A 13248-nucleotide genomic window follows, 5' to 3' on the forward strand; every position below is an offset into this window, starting at 1 on the left:
CGAAATATATGTCAAAACGTGGACCCGCCGTGTCTTTGCACCGAATTAAACCAAACTTATGCACATTGTTAAGTAAGTATTGAAAATGGGTTTCGTAAAGTTTGGTTGTAATTCGGAGCAGTGGCAACGGGAACAGCGTTCTTTTGAGCCAGCCATAATGTCGCTTACTTTTTTAACGGTTGGGGCGGAACTGAACTGTCAAATTGACAGTGTGAGTTACAATGTGTCAATATTTCTTTCTGATTTGGATGCCATAAGGAAAAAACGTAAGTGCAACATGTAAAAATTGTTTGTGAATTTTTTTGGAGTGGATTTTGGAACAGTGAATAATTTCTTACGAAATTTGAGAATTTAATGTGAAATCCGAATGAAATTATGTGTTCGTGGAAAAAACAATTTTTTTCGTTTTTTTTTTTGAAAAATATAAATGGATAATGGTTAAAAAAGCTCCAATGCTTAATAAAACATATAAATTGAAACGAAAAATTCATGGATGATCAGGAAAAAAGACGATTGTTTATTCATATGCGTTGATTTGAAATTTAAAAACAATCTTTTTTTCCTGATTTTCAATTTATATTTTATATTTACTCAAAAACAAATAGAAAAACAAAAAGTATTGTTTATGCCAAAGCGCTTGAATAAAGAATAAAGAATAAAGAAATAAATAATATGAAAACCATATATTTTCTGTTTTAAACCATATCTATTCTATTTTAGTGTGCCCAGCGAAGGGGGCCGGGTTTGCTAGTGCATAAATAAACTTAAACTAAATGTGACAAAAACAAAGTTTATGATTCTTTCTAGAGCAATAAATGCTAGCTTCGGGGACCATAGCTTACAAATAAAAAATAAGAGAATTGAAGAAGTAAAAGTAATTAAATATCTTGGAATTTATATAGATAATAAGTTAAAATTTAAAGATCACGTTGAATATATGGTTAAAAATATTGCGAAAAAAATCGGGCTCGTGAAAAGATTATGCAAATACATAGGAAAGAGATATAAAAGTCTGGTTCATAGATCAATAGTTGAGCTGCATTTTATATAATGTCCAACGATTTTTTTCATGGCTAGCGACACACAAGTTGAGAAGCTCCAAAAAATGCAAACAGAGCTATGCGATTCATGATACACCCATACAAGAAATGATCAGAGACTTGAATTGGCTGAGCGTGAAACAGCAAATATTTTACCACGCTATGAAATTCGTTTTTAATATATAGCTGGGCAGTTACCGTATTATCTGAGCGATAATCTTAGATACATAAATGAAACCCATTCATATATACTCAGGGAAAGTAATAGTTTTGGATTACCACTGTTTAGAACAGAAGTTGATAAGAAAAATATTTTCTATAAAGGATTAAAATGTTTTAACGAGCTACCAACTCAAATAAAAAATTCTGTTAACATGAACACTTTCAAGAGGCTGCTATTTAATCACTGTAAAACATTGCCGATTAGATAGAAACTAGATCCTTCATTTTCAAGCAGTAGGAATATGTATTTCATTAATAAACTATAAATTACGTTATAAAACTTTATAACTATAAACTATAATTTGTTTTACTTCACATATAGGAATATTATTATTGTACTGCTTAGCATATGTATAAGCACATAAATGTATAAATTAGCTTTTAAGACCGTAAATCAATAAATGAATAAAACGCAATGAACTCACACCACAAGGAGGAGGAGGAGTTCGGGCAGACAACCACAAAGGCTGTATGTGCCAATTATAGAGGGTCTTTAGCAAAAGTTACGACTAGATATCAATCCTTTCCACGACAGACGGTTCTACGTTACCGAAACGACCCGGATTTATATCCGGCTAAGGACTGTCACTCCAACAGCATTCCCCGTATGTTTATGCTGCTACAGCAACAACTAGATATCAATTGTAAAGAATTCCTAGATGAAAGCTTTTTTATGTCATCTCTGACATTTGTCAATTAGAAAGATGTACAATTTTTTCGTAATTTTTTTGGGTGGAAATAATCGTCCGAATGAGTCGACAATTCAAAGGTGAAAAATTTTCGTGTCGGGACTAGTAAATGCCGCATGAGCAATTTTAGGCAAAGTATAATTTATTTAATGGCACTTGGTGGAGATGTTAGGGAGTAGTTCCTGAATAATTTTTATAGCTCCCAACAATACGGAAATAATAGTTTTGCAATTATTTGCCTTCAAATTGGCTTTTGCAACTTCTACTACTTCAACTATAGTTTTCCACATTATAGTATATTTTCCTCTAAATTTCACTTCAGTTCATAAAACATAAAGTCACACAAGTGTTTTTCCTGGTTTTTAAAGTTAGACTGGACTATTTATATACGAGTATCTCAACAAAAGAGCGACTCGAAAGATATTACTAGTGTTGATGAATCTGGAATATTTTGATGTACACATGTGCTTAATAAAATAATTGAGGAGGGGCATCATTGTCTTCAAACATTCCCTTTACAAGATTTATTCCGATACAAAAGCAAAAGTAAAAGTCATAAAATAGTAATGGTTAATCCAATTATTTACTTAAATTTTTATTACAACATATTTGCAATTCATTCTGCTGTAATCATGTAGTACATGTGTTTTACATATGTAGTTTTAACTTGCGAATTATTTTTTGGACTCTTCCTTCTTGGTTTCTACAGTCTCTGTTGGTGGATTAGCATTACGGAAATTTGGAAATTGTTCCCAAGGTGCTGACAAATCAAATTTCCGGAACTCCTGAGCCAACTCGAGTGGCTCGCAGACTACGCGTTTTTTCTCATCGTCATAACGTAACTAAATCATACGAGATTATTGTAATGAAAGTTCAATTATCTTAATATAGCTCAAATAATGTATTCGAATAAAAGTACCTCAACGTAGCCCGACAAGGGAAAATCACGACGCTGTGGGTGGCCTTCAAAACCGTAATCAGTTAGTATGCGCCGCAAATCAGGATGATTCGCGAAAAACACTCCATACATGTCCCAAATTTCACGTTCATACCAATTTGCTGCTTTAAAAACTTCATTGCACGAATCTAACGGTGTCAACTCATCTGTATATGTTTTGACTCGTATACGCGAATTAAAGCGTAGCGACAAAAGGTTGTAAATAACTTCAAAACGGTATTTTCGGCTTGGTACATCCATGCCCGCAATGTCTACTAAATTGCTAAATTGAGCCAAATGGTTGTCCTTGAGGAACTGCAGTACAGGAACTACACCTTCAGGCGCAATCAAAACTTCGAGCTCATCACCAGCTGTTAGTTGTACTTTCTGTACATATTTGGGAAGGCATTCGGCCACATATCGACCAAAGTTGCTTAGATTAAGTCGGACAGTCTCATCGGGCTTTCGAAAGGTCGCTACAAAAAACAATTAGAATTTTTTTTATTAACATTCCCACAGATTAACTTACGTTTGTCATCCGCTGGTGGAGCAGGTGTAGTGCTAGAAAAGCGAACTGCTTTAACCGATGCAGGAGCAAAAACTGAAAAGAGATTATTATAAATTATTGAGATTATATATTTTGGAATGTGGTAATTACCTCTTTTGGCACCGAAATTTGCAATTGCCCTGCAGCCGAGTCGTGTAATTATTGATGCCATTTCCCTTTTTCGGAAAGTAAAATTCTGTAATTGCACTGGTTTTTTTTTGACAACCGTTTATATAACAACACACAATTGTCAACTTTACCTGTCATTTACAGCATAGTTGCATTTAAGAAGTGTATCGAACTTGTAAAAAATGTTTATATAGTCGACTTTACAGGCTATTAGTTGAAGCGAATATTAAATGAGAAATAGAATATATAAAAACTGTTAAGCTTTGATTACAAGAGTCGACTTTTTGTTAGATTTTCCGAAAACTTTGTAATATTGGTTGTATTCATTAAGTCAAAATAAGAAAATTTATTCTAAACCGTTTTAGAGATTTTCACAGTTTTTTAAATACATTTTTTCCTCTTTGTATTCCAATGGGATATTTTCACAATCACTGCCGGATTCTGTAAATTTGTATGCAGACTACTTCAAGATAAGCTTCGTAGGGAATGATAAATCTGTTTGTACGTCCATCTGTATTGGCTTTCCACAATCATTAGATTTTTGGTCGCTGCTGTCTTTGAAATGAAGATAATACATCTTACCACTGCCCCAAAGACTTCTAAAAGAATTTATTTTAAATGTGTTTGCTCATATTTCTTAAGCAATGTAAATGTTATGTTTCTGAGCCTTTACGTGTCATATTTAATACATCTCATTCTTCAAGTATGTTTATAGATCAGGGGTAATCGGGTAATGGGAATGATATAAGTAATTATAAACAAATACTGTTAGTTTGTTATTAAATGGAATCCAATCAATAATTGGTTCGATAAAATTTGAAGATCGATGTTGCATATTGAAAGAGAACGATATTCCAGTTTCACATGCTTGTTTTCGACATAGTCAGTACTTCTGAACTTCTCGCGAGTTTACAACAATTCGTAAATGTCGTGTACATCAAAATAACTTCAATCTGCGCAATCCTTTATTCGACCTTTCTGAGAGTATAAGTGCATTTACATATGCATTAAAATTTAACAATCAGCTGTCAATACTGTTGTGAAAGGTTTTTCTTCATAAAAAATATTTTGGTGTTTTTTGTTTATTTACTTATTATTAACTGTTTATTTACTTATTGTTAATAATAAACTGTTGGAGGAAATTAGTAAACGTCCATTACTGAGGTTTCAAAAAATTATGACAGCAATACGCATCGAAACTCGATGTAACATTTTTTATAATAAGAAATAAGAGGACACACGCTTTTTTCTGTTAATAATATCTAACAAACATTTTACTAGAATTATGTTTACAAAACTGCTTTCTTTGCCGGCATCCATTTTATTTAGTTTTTACTTCGACTTTTTCTTTACCCACGTAAAAATAGTGATCTAACAGAAAACACAGGGTTGTATGTAAAAAAGTATGGCATAATCAAGGATTATTTTATAATCTCAGATTTGAGAGAGAAATTTTGTATGGTAAAGCTCCCTTTATAATTACTATTGAGAGCTAAGCACGGAGAAGTAGATCATCTACTTATATGTGAACGTATTATAACCCTCGAAATGTAAATTACCGAACAGACCTTAATGCCAAACGGGTCCCTACTATCTTATTTGGTTCCAATTCTCAGCAAGTCAAATACAACCAATACAACCCTGTAAAATAAATTCCAAAAATATTTTCATTTCATTTTCAGACCGTAGCACATGGAATTAGCGAAATTTTGTCGAACCATAGAATTTTCAGAGATTTTGACGTTCCTAAATCCAGATTATACTGAAATTAAAACACAACAAACAAACTCGGCGACTCCGACTATAATGAATCATTTGAAATGGATGGGCCATTCGGCAACAATTTTCGATATACAAAGAAATCTCCGCAACGATCCACAAAGCTGTGAAGTGACTTTGGCGGCCAAAGGACACTCAGTGCGAGCGCATCGGTTTGTTCTCTCGTCGTGTTCAGACTTGCTCCGCAATCTACTAGTGGACGTACCGATGGGACAAGAAGCTACAATTGTTGTGCCTGACATTAAAGGTTCGCTTTTGGAGAGTGTATTGGCTTTTATTTACGTTGGTGAAACTAGCCTCACCTCAACAAATCTTTCTGAATTTTTGGAAGCCATTAACACCTTGGGCATCAAATCTGCCATTAGTTTCGAATGCAACAATGCTACATTGTCCGGTGGAGTCGCGACAACAACAGTGCCAGTAAAATCTTTGAGCGATATACAAATTGCACAAGAAGAGCTAATCGAACAGCAAGAAAATATTGCTGTAGAGAAAATCGAGGTATGTAAGTTTATTATTTGTAAAAGTATCCGCAAAATTGTATGATTGAAATCTCGCTCAGTAAATTATTAATGAATATAAACTCCTTTCGTCACATGAGCATATTACTTCTAACGTATTCTTAATATTGAAATATGTGTACATTTTTAATTTAGACTCAAAATGTTATACAACATGAAAGAGAATTGGAATTTTTGGATGTCTATAATGATGCTCAACACAGTAAAATCACCTATTCCATCGAACACATGCCGGTTTCCAGCACTGCAAATGAGTATATATTGACTGAAAATTCCGGAACATTTACATTGACTCAAAACAACAAACTCGAAAATGCGTCCAACTCCGATTCAGAAAAATTGGTTGAAATGGAAGATACAACTGAAGATAGTCATATCATTGAGGAATATAGTAGTAATAGCGCCGATCCTATAATTGAGATTGCTGCAAGTACGCCAACTACAAGCACTTCCAAAGTAACTACCACTACCACAAATTCGCAAGTGCCACAACCACTTATTCAAATAAAATCAGCTCCAAAAATTAAAACAATAAAAATTAAATCTCAATCCAGTTCAGAAACTGAACAAATCCACCAATCGATGTATACAACACTTGATCCCACTGCAGATCCAATTTCAGTATTAAAGACTGAGGACACTTTTGTTTCTCTGAATGCTGCACCAGGCGTTCCCGAAGATGCCCTATTTTATGCCGTTCAGGCAGTTATTAATGAAGGCATGAGTTTACAAAAGGCTGCACAAAAGTATGACCTTTCTAAAACTGTTCTCTGGCGGAGAGTGCGCAAGCATCCAAATTATATGAAAACGACTCGAGAAAATCCAGTGCTTACTATGGCATACGAACGTTTAAAAGGGGGAGATTCACTAAAAAATATTAGTCGAGAATTAGATATACCAATGTCTACATTACATAGACACAAGGTACGTTTAGCACAGCAGGGGCGTCTACCAGATTATGTTTCCTTTAAAAAACGAGATGTCAACTCGAAAATTGAGTTAAAGGACAAATTAACAAAAGCTCTGCATGCTTGCGTGCATGAGGGAATGTCTCAGAATCATGCGGCAAATTTATTTGATATACCGAAGAGTACTCTATGGCGTCATCTGCAAAAACGTGTAGCTGAAGCAGAGCTTTCGCAGAAACTTGAACAAGGACACATCAAGGAGGAAGTTATATTATCTTAAAACCAGTATTTAAAATTTAATTATTTCCGATTTGTAACTTCTTATTTACATAAGCAACTATTCAATTAGGTTTATTATGGTAACCGCATAATTTCTTTTGTAATATATTTAATTAACTATAACTTTTTAACAGTACTTCAGAACATTCCAAATTTATTTCAGATTTTCTCATTTCGAATATTAATTAAATGTCAATTCGATTGCTGGCAAATTAAAACATCAGAATAACCAAAGTACAAAATGAACCAAATTTGTTTCACATAATGCGAATAGATTTTGTTTTATTGTCATGAAGTATCCAAAAATACAAAAAAAAAAAACATTTTCTGGCGAATATTACCTTTAGTAAATTTCTAGTGCTATAAAATAAAATTAAAAAAAAAAAAAACAAATGGGAATAAATAAATTTGGAATGCTATAAAAATAATTAAAAGCGTCATCCTCATTTCGCGTTATATGAGACAAGCTATACATGCTGGGATATTTCGTTAAAGGATTGCTAATATTTTCGGCGCTGTCGTATATAAATGGGTCTATGCGTGACTACCATTCAGTATGGCCTGAATTCCAAACCCACCGCGCGCATGAAACACCAAATGATAGAAAAGACTTTTTATCTACAATGTTTGCTTCTAGGTAGGTAATGGCAAGCCTCCATGAATAGCCATCTGCTGCTCTAAGGAAGAATGTACGCGCCAATTATATAATATATATATATGCCAATATTTTAAATGATAGTTGCAGAGTTTATCTTACATTTTAATATACAGATATGCTGTGCACAAATGATAAGTTTTACGTCAAATGTTTTTGAAAGTGATTTGGAAATTTCTGCGGTACTGATAAAATAAGTGTATTATTTTTGTACACATGTTTTAAGTTCTGTTTAAAATAAATATTAATTCTCTATATATCTCATTTGCCAAAAATATATGTGTCTATATGTATTCGATGACTCACATTATATATTTATGTGTGTAGGTACCTACTTCAGAGAGCAAAAGAAAAAAAAGCTACATACATACTTATATAATTGTGGTCTTCACGCATAATTACCGATCGTGGTAGAATGAATAGAGATAGTAAAAAGTATTTATATATTTAGGTTTATGCTTTTTTTGGTTATAATATTAATTTGTTTTAATTTTCTTAAGCTATTATTAAATACAAGATGGTGGTTAAGTCTGTTTGATTTCTTGCTCTCCTATTTTTCAAAAGTCCGATAAATTATTTACAATCACATAAATTGAAAAAAAGTTATGAATTTTGGGACTCCCAAAGTTGACGGAATGTTACCAGGAAGCGAACTTATAGAATGTAAACTGTACTAGTCAGATGTAACAATTCATGTGTTTTGATTTATTATTTCCTCCTACTGTTTAAAACTGGGATAAGAAGGATAGGGAAACCAAAAGAACAGTAAGTTCATAGCGTTTTTATATTTTCATTTATTTTACAACGATTGGTTTGCTGTTTGGCAAAGGGTAAATATTCATGCGATAGAACTCCTTCCGCTCTATAAAACTATATTAATTGCATATTTTTTGAGACTTAGAAATGGAATACCGAGGAGGCAAAAATCAATACTTTCGACACTTGGTCTTCTTTGCTTTTCATCGAGGTCAAAAAGCTGCCGAAGCAGAACGGGACATTTGCGACGTGTATGGAGAAGATGTCATAGGCAAGTCTACAGCACGGAAAAGGTTCGCAAAGTTCAAAAATGGCGACTTTGACGCCGATGGCACGTTCCGCAGCGGATGGCCTTCTGGATTCGATGAAGAACGTCACAAAAAAGAACGGTCGTCAAACAAGTCATGAATTGGCGGCAAAAATGAATTGCGATCATAAAATGATTCTCAATCACTTTCATTCTATGGGATTTACCGAAAAATTGGGAGCTCAATGAAAAGAACAAAGAAAGTCGTCTTCAAGTTGCTTCTCAGCAACTCGCCCGCCATCATAAACAGCGCTTTTTGTACCGAATCATCACGGTAAATGAGAAATGGTGAGTATATATCAATATGAAGTGAAAAAAGGAGTGTGTGGTTCTAGGAAATACGCCAAAGCCGATAGTCAAACCGGATCTACATCCAAAGAAAACCATCATGAACTCGGAGGGCATGATGCACAGGGAAATGCTCAAAAAGAATGCCACGATTACCTCTACATTGCCCAGCCATACCGCGCGAATGAGGCTATTCGTCTGAAAATACCTGATCAACATAGTCAAACCGTACTCCTTCACGACAACGCCAGGCCCCAGTCGTCAAAGCCGCACTCAAAGAGCTTGAATAGGAGGTCCTTCAGAATCCGCCGTATTCTCCGGACCTTACACCGACCGATTACCATCTTTTCCACTCCCAGTCAAACCATATGAACGGCATTACCTTCGATAACAAGGAGGTCCTTAAAACTGGCTCAACAATTTCTTTGACAACAGACTAGGCGATTTTTGGCGGAACGGCATCAACAAATTGGTAGAGAAGTAGAAAGGGGTTGTAAACAGCAACGGCGAATATACTATAATTGATTAACTTATTGATATAATTATTGTTTTTTATTTAAATAAAACTCTTTGATAAAAACGCTACGAACTTATTCCCCTAACCCAATATAATTTTTCTACATGTGTCCTTATTACATACATATTTATATTTAATTAATATATATTTTATATAAAATAATATTATTAAAATTTTTGTTGCATTCTGACTTGATTATCTCGGTTTTGTATCTGCTTTTTTGTGTTGGGATTTATTTCATCTACTTATTTGTTCCCTAAAGCTACAGCGAGATCTCTAAAATAATAAGTAAAATGTAGTTAGTTCGATTTCTTACAGAAGCTTCGGGAACGAATGGGCCTATTTATAGTTTTTTACTCTGCTCAAGCAGCTTATTTATATCATTACCAGAAAGATAGAACAACTATTGTGTTAGAAAGTTTATCGATTTCCGGAGGCCATTTATATAATACAATTTCACGTCAAATATATGACTTTTTAGTAATGCTTTCATTTCAGTTCAAATCAGAACTTCATTGTATTGTATTCATATAGATCAATAATTAAAAATGCCAACAGCCGAGATTACCTGATTCCAAAACGCTCTTTTATGTAACATGGTTGCATAAAAAATTATTATATTTCATAGAAAATCATATCAAAAAGTCTAAAAAATTACTAAAAATTCAGATATTTCAAAATAAAAAGCATTGTTATAGCTAAAAAATATATTTAAATTATGTGTTGTTATAAACTTTCCACGTTAAAGATATTATTTTATATGTTTTGTTGTGGTGGATATTCTATTAAGGGGTTAGGGGTAGTCAGAGGCCCGAAAAAATGATGATTTTCACGAATTTTTTTTTTTGCTACTTAATTAATTTATTTAACAAAAATAAAAACATAGCATAAAAACATCAGGTTTTAACTTGACTTCACCAAAATTTCAAAAATTTGTGTGAAGCCCGTTTCTCCAGAAGTCCCTTGCGGGGAACATCACAAGTCCTTGCAGATTCATCTAAAACCAATCGGACAAGAAAAATTAGTTTTATTAATAGATAATCTTGTGCCTGATCGAAGTTTTTTTTTTTTTTCAAAATGAACAAAATGGCGGCCTCAGAAAATTTTTTCCAGATTTTAGAGCAAAAAACCAACAGTTAATTGTTAAAAAAAAATCGAAATTTTTGAAAAAAAAAAATCCTTCGATCAGGCACAAGCTTTTTATGTTTTTCAAAAGCTGTATAAATTTTATTGAAATCTACTTAGCGGTTTTTAAGTTACAGTGTTCACCAGTTTGAAAAACATAGTTTTGAGAAAAACGCATTTAAAGTTTTGCTATCGGCTCCGGAGCGGCCGAGCGCCCTTTGTTAATTGTTGAATAACTTGAAAAGTATTTGTCGGATTCACTTCAAATTTTTACACAATATTTTTAAAACATTATACTTTAAGAAAATGCAAAAAAAAAAATAAATTTTTTGAAAATTCTGACTACTCCTAACCCCTTAATAAAAATTCTAATATAACTAGTATAGCAACCCCGCTTATACGCTCAAGCAAACAGACAAAACCTTTACACTATCACACACCCAGGTGTAAAAAAAATTAAGAAGAGTGCTTTTACATGTAATTTTGTACAATGCTTCTAATATCGTTCATTGCTTATGCTTCGCTGACTTGTTAGACCGCCAAGGAATATTTTCAGGACAACAACAAGTACAGGACTCAGGCACAATTAAGTCCATTGTACTGCACCCTTTTAATTTTCTTTAAATCTATCCACCCCAGAAATCTGAGTAGATCTTTTGCTACCAAGCAGCCTCTCTCACCCTGCCAACCTCGCTTGTGGGTTGTTGTAAACCATTTGCTAACCGTGGCTTTGATGGCTGCAGAAGGGAGTAGCAAACTAGCTATGAGGCCAACTTCTTTGGGCCTTCTTTTGATCCTAGCTAAGGAGTCAGAGGTCTCGTTACCCACGTGTCCCGGGACCCATGTTAGCATCAGGCTTTCAGGGACCCTGATGTGGGTGGGGGATGTCTAAGGCCATGAGCGCAGCTTAGCTGTCGCTGCAGACACATATAGATCTGCCTCTCCATGTGTTTTCCATTACAAAGATAATCGCTTCTTGAACAGCATATGGTACACCTCCGCTTGAAACGCAGATGCACGTATTTCAAGAGCAAATTACAGTTTGTCCCGCTAGAGTCCACGTAGACCCAAGGGGCGGAACCGTGCTCGGTCCTGGAGCCATCCGGGTAAATGCGAAAACGGTGTTTGCCGGACCCATTTTCAGAGTTTGACCACAATTGAGCCTCTAGCAGCACCACACTGTATCTCTTTTCAAGTACGACTCTTGATGGCTTGGAGTCAAGGGGCATGGAGAGAATCGTTGAATCGAAGTTCATGCCTTCTCTGTTTTCCAGTGCCGTACAGGGGCCGTACCAGTTCCCAATGTGTTTCAGCCTGCAGATGGCCTTCAAGGCTTCTCCTTGGATGAAAGCATCAAGTGGGCGTCTAATGCCGGGCCTGAAGTGGTCTGAAAAGCTCCGGTGCAACAGATGGCCACAGTGTGTTGTAGTCTTGATACGGTCCTCTTGACTCCTACGAGAGAGAGTGGGTGAACCTTCAGCGACTTCTGACGCATATGCAACTTCACTAGCTGTTCGAAACTTTTCAGCATGAAAGAGGTCATGCTGATGGGTCTAAAGCTTTTGGGGCTGGTTTAGTCATCTCTCTCAACCTTAGGGATGAAGACGACCCTGACTATCATCCACAAGCGTGGTATATAAGCCAGTGCCAGGTATGCAGTGAAGATGTTCTTCAGGGTTGCAGTCACAAACTCTATGCCTTCCTTCAGCATGACAGGATAAATGCCATATAGTCTGGGAGACTTGTAGGCAAATCGAATGGCGACTTCATTCATCACAGATCTGACCTCTTTCGTTAAGGGCCGTTGTCGGCCAATGCTTATTGATTACCTAAAAAGTAAGAGTCCCTCAGCAAGCGAGTGTCTTTGCTTCTCCGTGAAGGAGCCGTATCAGATTTCCTAAGTGACCCCACCTTTGCGGTTGAGCTGAGTTTCTCAACGGCCACCTCAATGCCCTGTTCTTTCTAAAGTCTTGGTGGCGTCACGTCAAAGCACGGCAACTAAATATACTTGTGGTCAGAACACGAATCTTCGGCAAGGACGCTCCACTTCCTGTTTAACCACCCAAGTTTTGAGTTTGACAAGATGAGATCAATTACCTCCTACCTTCTAGCAATAACAAACGTAGGATGTCTGCTCGAACTCCGAGAGCCTCGCTCATTGCATTTGCTGCTGCCCCAGATTGTATGCTGGGAATTAGCATCGCAGCACAGAACGAGGTCCAGATTGCGCCGCTCACAGAACCTCACGAGACTGGTGGCCTTCCCAGTTGGTGAGGCTTCCAGGGCATCGTAAGAAAAATAAGCAGATACCATCACAAATCTCAGCCATCCGCTTCTACGCTTATAACACACCTCAGCAGCTACCAGGTCTTGGCAACAGAATTGCTCAAGACCCGTCACGGAGAGATGGGATGATACTATAAGACCGGTCCAGCTTTTAACGCACTAAGGCCACAGATGTGGCCCCTAAAGAGCCAGGGCCGTTGCACTGTTATTATGCGAAGACAGCTGAGTTGGAGCTGTTGTCGAGTCAGCGGTCAGACTGTGAC

General features: G+C 35.7%; 2 protein-coding genes across 3 annotated transcripts; one reads left to right on the forward strand and one right to left on the reverse strand.

Moving 5' to 3' along the window:
* Positions 1 to 2512: 2512 nt before the first annotated feature.
* On the reverse strand, positions 2513 to 3686 carry LOC129240854 (NADH dehydrogenase [ubiquinone] iron-sulfur protein 3, mitochondrial). Its single transcript, XM_054876884.1, has 4 exons — positions 3547 to 3686; positions 3418 to 3489; positions 2871 to 3364; positions 2513 to 2793 (listed from the first exon to the last, which is right to left on the reverse strand). Exons 1-4 carry the CDS (start codon positions 3605 to 3607, stop codon positions 2626 to 2628), a joined length of 795 nt encoding a protein of 264 aa, XP_054732859.1. The 5' UTR covers positions 3608 to 3686; the 3' UTR covers positions 2513 to 2625.
* Positions 3687 to 5212: 1526 nt separating this feature from the next.
* LOC129241727 (uncharacterized) lies at positions 5213 to 8396 on the forward strand. Of its 2 annotated transcripts, XR_008582155.1 has the most exons (3): positions 5213 to 5844; positions 6000 to 7688; positions 7823 to 8396. XR_008582155.1 is itself a non-coding variant. In XM_054878209.1 (2 exons), the coding sequence occupies exons 1-2, from the start codon at positions 5257 to 5259 to the stop codon at positions 7050 to 7052; spliced, it is 1641 nt and encodes a 546-aa protein (XP_054734184.1). In that variant the 5' UTR covers positions 5213 to 5256; the 3' UTR covers positions 7053 to 8396. The 2 variants fall into 2 exon arrangements, 1 of the variants encoding a protein (XP_054734184.1); XM_054878209.1 differs by having other exon boundaries at positions 6000 to 8396.
* Positions 8397 to 13248: the final 4852 nt, after the last annotated feature.

The sequence above is a fragment of the Anastrepha obliqua genome, chromosome 3 (assembly GCF_027943255.1).
Source record: "Anastrepha obliqua isolate idAnaObli1 chromosome 3, idAnaObli1_1.0, whole genome shotgun sequence".
Classification (NCBI taxonomy): domain Eukaryota; kingdom Metazoa; phylum Arthropoda; class Insecta; order Diptera; family Tephritidae; genus Anastrepha; species Anastrepha obliqua.

What these genes read in the sequence shown, in the direction of transcription:
- LOC129240854 (XM_054876884.1), bottom strand. Translation starts at nt 3,607, where the DNA reads ATGGCATCAATAATTACACGACTCGGCTGCAGGGCAATTGCAAATTTC. An exon ending in AAATTTCGGTGCCAAAAGAG is followed by an intron (nt 3,490 to 3,546) that starts GTAATTACCACA and finishes ATCTCTTTTCAG; the next exon opens with TTTTTGCTCCTGCATCGGTT. An exon ending in TCCACCAGCGGATGACAAAC is followed by an intron (nt 3,365 to 3,417) that starts GTAAGTTAATCT and finishes TGTTTTTTGTAG; the next exon opens with CGACCTTTCGAAAGCCCGAT.
- LOC129241727 (XM_054878209.1), top strand. Translation starts at nt 5,257, where the DNA reads ATGGAATTAGCGAAATTTTGTCGAACCATAGAATTTTCAGAGATTTTG. An exon ending in TTGCTGTAGAGAAAATCGAG is followed by an intron (nt 5,845 to 5,999) that starts GTATGTAAGTTT and finishes TTTTTAATTTAG; the next exon opens with ACTCAAAATGTTATACAACA.